At 35.3% G+C, this 9,824-nt stretch overlaps 1 protein-coding gene across 1 annotated transcript; it reads right to left on the minus strand.

The window, feature by feature from the left end:
• Nucleotides 1-2,152: 2,152 nt before the first annotated feature.
• Nucleotides 2,153-5,359, minus strand: LOC120355729 (probable serine/threonine-protein kinase DDB_G0277071). The gene is made up of 2 exons (XM_039444387.1): nucleotides 5,104-5,359; nucleotides 2,153-3,051 (listed from the first exon to the last, which is right to left on the minus strand). The coding sequence occupies exons 1-2, from the start codon at nucleotides 5,164-5,166 to the stop codon at nucleotides 2,614-2,616; spliced, it is 501 nt and encodes a 166-aa protein (XP_039300321.1). The 5' UTR covers nucleotides 5,167-5,359; the 3' UTR covers nucleotides 2,153-2,613.
• Nucleotides 5,360-9,824: the final 4,465 nt, after the last annotated feature.

A 9,824-nucleotide genomic window follows, 5' to 3' on the forward strand; every position in this document is an offset into this window, starting at 1 on the left:
TTGCTTATCAAACTGATTGGGCGATAGTTTTCGGGAGCCTTTCTGTCACCTGATTTGAATAGAGTAACTATTTTTGCTATCTTGAAATGAGAAGGAAAATGACCCAATTCAAAACATTTGTTGAAAAACACTGACAATTGTTTCGCTATAATATCAGTAATATTCTTCAAACAAACATTATCCAGTCCATCCACCCCCGGGACGAGCCAGATTTCAAGTTTCTGATGATAACCAATATCTCATCGGAGCTCGTTGGACGCATGAAGAATGAATGTGGATTGTCCGCCGCCAAACAACGTAAACGTTGTGCATCCACTGAGTGTTATACAATATCGATTCTTTCAGCATAAGTTCTCCCTACTCCAGCAAAATAACTATTTAAAATATGTGGATCAATATTGGGCGGTTTATTTGCACGTTAGATGTCTAGAATTTCTTCTATGCAATTCCAAGTTTTTTTACTATTTCCTTTAGAATTAGAGATTCTGGTTATGTGATACTCTAATTTAGTTTTTCTTATAAGTTTATTTAAAAAATTTCTATATGTTTTGTACCTAGATTGTAATTCAATATTGAATGGCTGACTGTTTAGTATTTTATGCAATTTATCACGCTCTCTAATGGATCTTATCAGCCCCGGAGTTATCCATTTTTTCAGTGGTCTATTTTTATTTTTTATTTTTATCTGTTTACTAGCTGATTTAATATTGCTTATTAACTTACTACAAAATTTATCAATCTTATCATCTAAGTCTATATTTTGATCATTGAAGGAAATTTCATTTCCCCAACTTTCTTTTTGTAGCCCTTCTATCAATTTTTTATAATTAATTTTTCTGTGAAGACCTCTCTTACTTCTTTAAAAAATGTGTTTGGATTTCTCACGTGAAATGATCAGTAATATAGGTTTTCTGTATAGAGCTTATTACATTATCTTCTTTAAAATTTACATTTCTCCAAAATATGTGATCAATACATGTTGTTGTTTAACATTAAATTCTAGTTGACTTATTCACAAGAGATCTTAGACCATACATCTGCATAAGGCTACTATATTCATTTGCTAGATTACTATTACGCAAAATATCTATGTTTAAATCTCCAATCAAAATAATATTTTCTGTTTCATGAATGTCAGACAGACTTGTATCTAGTTCATTCAGAAAAAGTTCGATATTAGAGGATGGAGACCTGTAAATTGCAAATAATGTTATGAAGTGGTTGAAAGCTTTTAATCTAATCGGAATTATATCTGCCTCCGAATTTTCGTAGTTGAGATAATCTACGTCAATGTTATTTTTCACAAAAATGCATAATCCGTTACTAGTGTTTAGTTGCCCCGGCTTTTTTATAACTCTATAGCCACCTAAACTGTAATCAAAAATCTTATCATCAGTCATCCACGTTTCCGTTAGAATTATTACATCGTAATTTATTTTACAGTTGTCTAAGACATAAAGACATGAGACAAACTCATCAAAAATTTTTCCCAAACTCCGTATATTCATATGTATTACATTAAAAGCTTCAATAGAATCTGTTGTTGTATCTATATGAAAATAGGGCTCAAAACTAAAAATATCATCACTCTCAATTGTATCAAAACACTCCAAATCGATCACCTCATCAAATCTATACTCATTATCCATGAAACAATCTCAAACTGGTCCACAAGTCTACATCGATTGCGATACAAAATAGTTTTTTCATTAAAAATAATTTTTTTATAATTTTAAAATATTTTACCCTTTAACACTATTATTATTAGAGTTATTGAAAAATGTCAGAAGACATTACTTATTCGTCTCATCAAAATACATAGATTGTGATAGAAAAATATTTCATTTTCAATTAAAAATAATTTTTTTATAATTTTCAAATATTTTACCCATTAACACTGTTATTATTAGAGTTATTGAACAAATTAACTACTGTACTGATAGATATCGAAACATTTCAAAGGAATTTCTTATTCTTCTCATCAAAATACATCGATTGCAATAGAAAATATCTTTTTTTTAAATTAAAAATATTTTTTTATAATTTCCAAATATTTTACCCATTAATACCGTATTATTAGAGTTATCGAAAAATGTCAAAGGACTTTTCTTATTCGTCTCATCAAAATACATCGAATGCGATGGAAAATATTTTTTTTAATTGAAAATAATTTTTTTATAATTTCCAAATATTTTACCCATTTTACCCAAGGGTTACCTGCTAGTACTATAATAATAAAGGGAAGAACTGGATTATACACGTACGGGATAGGAAATTCACGAATGATGCATCATCATGTCTGAACTACTGGACTGATTAACTAGAAATTTTGCATATAGATTCTTAATTTACCGAGGATGGTTATATAAAAGTCTAAAATTCTTCAAGATTTCAGTACGTCAAATTTTCAGTTTGTCAAGACCTTAATTAGACACTTGCGGAGCACGGGTTGCCTGCTAGTTGTAAATAAAAAAATAACAATTCTTGAAAAATCAACAATAATTGTTAAAACGAAGTTATTGCACAAATCATAGCAAGTTACTTGATTTTACAAATTATATTCATCCAGAATACTCTTATTCTGAGAGATAGTATGGAAAGTTGATGAATGCCTTATTTTTTGAACGCTGTTTCGTCTAAAGCAGCCATTCGATGTTTTAAATATATCTTTGAAAGTATTACATGTTTCAAGATTGAATGTGAAAATATTAAACTTGCCAGTTGAGAAGCAAGAGGAGGCTTTGGAGCCGCAGGTATAGGTGGTAGTGAGGTGGCAACATTTTCTGTTACGGTGCTTGCAGAAGTAGTTGCAGTCACATCTGATACGGTCACTTTATCAACAACAGGCGCTGTTGTCGTGGAGCCCGTCTTTCCAGGTGAATAAACAGTGATAGTGTCCTGTTGATTGGTTACAACGGCGTTTGAACTCAAGTTCCTCACATGTGATAGCCTTTGTAAGTTGTTCGATAGACTGTAGCTGGGTGAAAGCTTCTTGGATAGTATGCTCCAATGACGAGAAGCGCACACATGAATAAAAGCTACTCTTTCCACCTACAAAAAACATATGATTTAAAAGTTTATTAATGACTGAATTGTCAATATAAAAATGTAATTGTAGAATTTGACTATGGAATTTGGTTTGGGAACATAGATATGGATAAGGGTATAAACACATTGAATGCACGAATGTACAAGTACACGCGAGACCATGCCTGACTACGCGTGCAGATGAGAAACAAATCTGGCCATATAAATAAATAAATAATCATTTTATTTGTTCACGGACTAGCCATACAAATACTGGCCATATAGAAACATTATTTATATTTTAGGGCCGGTTTCCAAGCTCGGGATTTAGCTAAGTTTTAGACTTAAAACAACTGGAGTATGAAAATTAGTTTTTCGAAACGGAGTGTAGTCGTAGTTCACATATAAATTTAATTTCGAAAAACTAGAAAATTGAACACAAAATAAAATAAAGAGAAAATAGTGTACAATTTTGAATTATTTAGAAATGTTTCATTTCAACAAGGAAAAACGTTTCAAATTATAGAAACGAGAAAATAATGATTATCATAAAAACTATGACTATGCCCCGTTTCGGAAAGCCAATTTTCTGATTCCAGCTGTTTAAAGTCTAGAATTTAGCTAAATACCGAGCTCGGAAACCGGCCCTAAGTGGTAGATTGTCGCATGCACTTGCTGTTGGCGTTCCGTGTAAACAGCGACAGACAAGTCACAACGTGTTTCTACTATGGATCTTTCCAGATTTTGTTTTTCATTGTTAAAAATTTGAACTACAGACCTACCGTGTCTTAGATTACAACATAAGCAGATAAAAATGAAAATAGACCCAATTGATTTGGTTTTTATTGATTCTAATTAATTATAATTGTTACTATTGTATTTTTATGTAGCCTAACTTTAAAGTGAAAAAAACACTCACATTCTTTAGTGTGGCGACGACAGTTTTGTGCTGGTGTTGCACATTCTCAAGCCAAACAGAAACTAAAAAAAATGTGAGTGTTGTTTTCACTTTGTTACATAGTAGCCTAATAATATTAGTGAAAACAAGATGGATAACCCACAACGAATTATAATTAATTTAAAATGTTCAGCCAGCCTTGCTCTTTTACAAGTTTTGTTAGCCATTCCATGGTTTATATTCAGTCTGGTGGATTTTCTGGTGAAGTTCTTTTCTATAGTATAACTTAAAGATCCAGTTCTAAAGTGTTGAGTCTACGATTTTAGCCGCGCGATGACCTTATTGAGCACAGATTAGTTAAACGTTAGACGAAATGATTTTTTTGCCCGGACGCATTGTCTAAATTATATTGCAATGTTATAAAATTACAAAAGCGTACCGTTATAGACGCTTCCATAAAATACCATGCATGCTAAAGGCTTACTTGTATACTTAATTACTTGTATTCGAGTATAGTAGCCTGGAAGGGCCTAAGTATAACGCATCTTTATTTGGGGCTTAAATTCTGTAGTCCTATAACAGTGCAGCTGCATTCGTCGCTTAGGAATTGGAGCAAAAGATAACACCGGGTATTTTTCAAAAGTGCTCCGCAGATTTAATCACAATAAAACAATAAAAAAATCAAAGATGTTAGTATAAAAATGTATTAAGTACGGTATGTATTCTTTTTAATATGTAACAAACTTATATGTGTGTGAAATTATTTATTTATTTGCTGATACAATTACAAATCATATGAATATGATCGGGAAAGAACAACAGGCATAGTCCAAAACTATTCTGTTCCCAAATTTTGATAAAATAATAACATGTCCGAAAAATAGGTTATGTTCTTACTGTGGAAAGTTAAAGTTAAATTTCTGTCCAAAAATATATATGAGCTTGAAATTTTGAATTTAGAATAATAAAAACACCAAATTATAGTCAGATATTGCACTTTATATCATCGTACTTTGAATAAATTAAGTTAGGCTATTTCAGAAAATTTGGAAGCTAAAAATACACACACAAAAAAATTAGATTTTATGAATTTAAACTAATAAATTGAATTGAAGAATTCAATGGTGATTTTGAAACAAGGTAATGTTAAATACGTCTTGAAAATTACAAATATTTACCTTGAGAGTATCCAATTTTAGAAAGGCTTTACTCCTCACAATATTTCTGCTAGTTGCAAACATTTCTGTGAGACTTTATAAAACTGTAATAAGTTCTAGAGAATAAGCATTAAAATATGCTAAATTAAAGTAAAAGTACTAAAGATAAATATGTATTTTTGATCCCAAAAATATTCTCATTTTTATAATTCAGAATTCAGAAATCACATTTAATCTCAGAAACCTAACCTCAAGAATGCCGATTTTACAGTTTTCAAATTTTTCCTCATTAAGCGCTAGTGTCGTTGAAAGATGTGGAATCTAATGGAGTGGGTCTACGACAAACTGGGTCGAATCCCATTTTACACTAACGACAAACTTGGCTGAAGAAAGCTTGGGTTTGGCGACAGACTGGATCACATTCCTGAGTAGACCCAGCTTGTCGTGTCATGAGTCATGAGGCGACAGATGCGGTCGATAAAATGACCCACTTTGTCAGCGGCCTACTTTTGCCAAAACCATTTTCATTTTACACATACACATGCTATTGCTATTAAATGTTCAATAGTTCAATAGTTTTCAATAGTTTCATAATGAGGATGAAATATTTTGTCAATTAATTATCAATTCTACATTGTTAAAAGACGATCTGGCAACAGATCAAAGCGAGAAAGTGATAGCACTTTGTTGAATGATAGACAAGAATATAGCAATACAATATTCTAATCAAACACTGCCATAAAATGTCATTATAACGTGGACCTCACTAATAGGGATGGGTATCGATTAGTCAGAATAATCTATGTTTTTGAGAAATAATCGGTTAATTAATAATCGATGTCGGATAGCTTCGATTAATAGAAGCATCGATTATTTCATACCGATTAATTGATTAGCGAGAATTCAAAAATTGATAAGGGCTTCGGCCCGGTTGCACAAGAGCCGGTTAAATTTTAATTTTAGGAGAACCAATCAGAGAAGGCTTTTTTGTTAAGATTGCTTCTCTGATTGGTTCTCGTTAGAATTGGTTTTAAAATTGTGAAGGTCTTTTCTGATTAGTTCTTCTGAAATTAATGGGTGACCGGAGCTCAGCCAGCCCTGAAAACCACCATTTACCAAGAAATGGTCAGTTTTACAGACGTTCCAAAGTGGAATAGTGAAAGACAAACTGGGTCTATTCCTATATTTTACATCTATCATTTTTTGGCAGCACTGAAACTGTATCCCTCTTATTGTAATCTACAGTTGCTAACAGTTGGCAATTGAAATAATCACATTTTCTTGAATTTCCAGCTTATTTTCAATTTTAGGTGAAAATGTTACTGAGTATTAATTGTAGAGATTTTCATGCTCAATCTTTTCCACTTAGAATTTGTTGTTCAAATTGTATAAAGCAGTGATAAAGCCTCAGCTGGAGGCCTTTTTCGAGGAGAATGGCCTGTTCTCCAACATGCAGTTTGGTTTCCGAGTTGGGAGATCAACAGTGGGTGCAGTCGACCATGTGGCTGAGCGGATTGATGCTGCCTTCGAGGATGGTGAGTCTCTTGCTCTTGCTCTTTGTGATCTGAGCCGAGCCTTTGACTGCGTGGACCATGGCATTCTTCTTAGAAAGCTGAGCTTTTATGGTCTTAGAGACTCTGCCCTTTCCATCTTGGGCTCTTACCTTTCTGGAAGGACTAAGCTTGTCTCCCTCAGTGGTGCTGACTCCCGGACACTTCCGGTAACTTTTGGTGTTCCTCAGGGATCGGTGCTGGGGCCTACACTGTTCCTTGTCATGATAAATGACCTCGACGACCACGGTTCCTCTCTGATGTTCGCGGATGATGCATCTCTTCTGTCATCGGGTGCTGAGCTTGAGCGGGTTTTGGAGGCATCTGCGGAGCATCTTCAGTCTGCCACTTCATGGTTCCTGGCTAATCGATTCCAGCTGAATGAGGACAAGACCCAAAGGATAATCTGCAGCTTGTCACGTGAGCCGCGTGACCCTCAGAATCCAGTGAAGCTGCTGGTTTTGTCTTGGACAGCAAACTCAGCTGGAACAGTCATATACAGCAAGTAACCAGTCGACTCTCCCGCATTTGCTTTCTGCTGCTCAAGATGAGGGGCCTGGTGACTGAGAAGTACCTGATAATGATGTATCATGCGCTCTTCCATTGCCACATTACCTATGGCTTGCTTCTGTGGGGTCATTCAGCGGGGGCTGCTGATGTGCTGAGACTGCAAAAGAGGGCTATAAGAATTATAACAGGCAGCGATCATCTTGCCCACTGCAAGCCCATCTTTGCTCGCCTTGGTGTACTGACTGTCTTCAGCCATTACATCCTCCTGTGCTTGGTGTATGTCAAGAAGATACAGCATACTCTAGCTGCCCGTAGTGACATCCACCGCCACAACACCAGGCGCAGTGAGCTGTTGAATATCCCCAGGAGACGCCTCCACCGATCACAGGCTAGTTACAGGATTTCAGCCCTGAAATTCTACAACAAGCTGCCTAATAGTGTGAAGCAATTGGATGAGGCCGCCGAAGAAGAACCGTCCGGAAGCTACTGTGTGCAAAGGCATACTACAGTGTGAACGAATTTATGAGTGATAATTTGAATTTTTATTGAGAGCATGAGCACTGGATCACTGCCATCTGAACTGTTACAGTTTTTTTTTCATGTGTTTGTGTTTTGATTTTTTGATGCCATCGATCCCACAATTGTGGGTAATGGATGAAGCTGAAGGTATTAAGGTATTAAGGTATCTGAAGCCTGATAATTGGGAATCTAAAATCAAACTTTGCATAGATGGGGCGGAGCTCTGATATTTTTACAGATATGGGACTTGAGGCAGTTGATAGAGCTTATCAATGACTATTAAGTTGTGTACAGATATATGCACCGCAAACATGAGCAATTCACTTTTAATCAGCTGATGCCAAGCTTTTAATATCTGTATCTTACCGTTTCTGTAAAAATACAGATATATTCAGCTGTTTAAAAGTGAATTGCTCATGTTCACGGTGCATATATGTACGCACCTTATATGTATAAATTTGATCAAAATTGTTGGAGTCGTTTTCGAGAAAATCACGAAAAACCCTTTTTTTGACAATATTTTCGCCATTTCAGCTGCCATCTCTTATTGAATTTGATTGAAATTGTTCGTGTCGGATCCTTATATAGTAAGGAACTTCAGTTCCAAATTTCAAGTCATTCTGTTAATTGGGAGAAGAGATATTGTGTACACAGATGCACATACACTCATACACACACACACACACACACACACACACACACACACACACACACACACACACACACACACACACACACCACACACACACACACACCACACACACACACACCAATACCCAAAAACCACTTTTTTTGGACTCAGGGGACCTTGAAACGTATGGAGATTTACAAATTTGGGTACCTTAATTTTTTTCGGAAAGCAATACTTTCCTTACCTATGGTAATAGGTAAAAGTAGTTTGGAGAGCATGCTCATTTGAATTATCCCGCTGCAATCAGCTGTTTCCATTTTGCTATAATGCCAACAATACAACAGCGAAATATTGTGAATTCCCTCATGTTTACTGCGTTAAAGTCCTCGTTAAAGCGGATGGCCCATAATGTTAAAAATAATTTTTTGTCAAATCTCCTTCTAGTATCCAACTTTATTGAAAACAAAACTAAGATATTTTTAGGCTATGTGATCAGATCAGAGAAGGTGGTAAATTTACACTATCTATTTTATAGCCTAGTTCTAATATTTTAATGATCATCATCCTGGCTCTACTCAACTGGAAAACTCTATTGGCCAAACCATTGACTGCTTGACCAGTTACTCGGAATTGATAGTTGAATATGATGAATAAAATTCATCATATTCAGTCCTGCGTTAAAGCTCTCGGGTCTAAATTGACTTTCTGAGTCACAATTTTATCTTCTAAACTCCAGGGTCTATTAAGTTATTGACTTGTTTGAGTCCTGGGCAGCTGTTCTCCAAAACCATGGTTGGCAACAAGACTTGTAACCTACTTGTACCTTTGTGAAACGGGCCCCAGGACTCGAACAAGTCAATAACTTAATAGACCCTGGAGTTTAGAAGATAAAATTGTGACTCAGAAAGTCAATTTAGACCCGAGAGCTTATTTTAGTCCTGGACTCTGTAAGTCCAGAACTTATAGATCCCGAGCTTGGAAACTGGCCCATAATGTTAAAAATATTTTTTGTCAAATCTCCTTCTAGTATCCAACTTTATTGAAAACAAAACTAAGATATTTATAGGCTATGTGATCAGATCAGAGAAGGTGGTCAATTTACACTATCTATTTTATAGCCTAGTTCTATTATAGCCTATTCTGTTGAGGAGTAAATTGTTTAGATTTGGAATGCTATAGAGATGGGCAGAAGTTTGGAGTTTTATGTGTTTATCGCTGTCAGGGCCTGGACTTGTCAAATTTTATCGGTGGACTTGAAGATAGGTATGATGATAGGAGAAATAGTTTTAACGACACCATCGAGATTATAGCCGGTGATATCAATTGTAATATTCTCTCAAATCAAAAACAATATCAGTAACAGATACCTAGATGCGCTTTATGAGGCGGTTTGTTTCTTGTGTTAACGTTCCTACAAGGCGGACGGCCTTCGCTTCGACCTGCATTGACCATATTTTTGTCAAGCACGTTGATACGGAGGCCCTCCGTCCAGCTGTTTTCCGTGCTGACATTACCGACCATTATGCGACATC

The sequence above is a fragment of the Nilaparvata lugens genome, unplaced genomic scaffold (genome assembly GCF_014356525.2).
Source record: "Nilaparvata lugens isolate BPH unplaced genomic scaffold, ASM1435652v1 scaffold4494, whole genome shotgun sequence".
Taxonomy (NCBI): domain Eukaryota; kingdom Metazoa; phylum Arthropoda; class Insecta; order Hemiptera; family Delphacidae; genus Nilaparvata; species Nilaparvata lugens.

Bases quoted from the DNA above. Each gene is read 5' to 3' on its own strand.
- LOC120355729 (XM_039444387.1), bottom strand. From the start codon at position 5,166: ATGTTTGCAACTAGCAGAAATATTGTGAGGAGTAAAGCCTTTCTAAAA. The intron at 3,052-5,103 runs GTAAATATTTGT...TGTTTTTTGTAG, and splicing joins TAAAATTGGATACTCTCAAG to GTGGAAAGAGTAGCTTTTAT.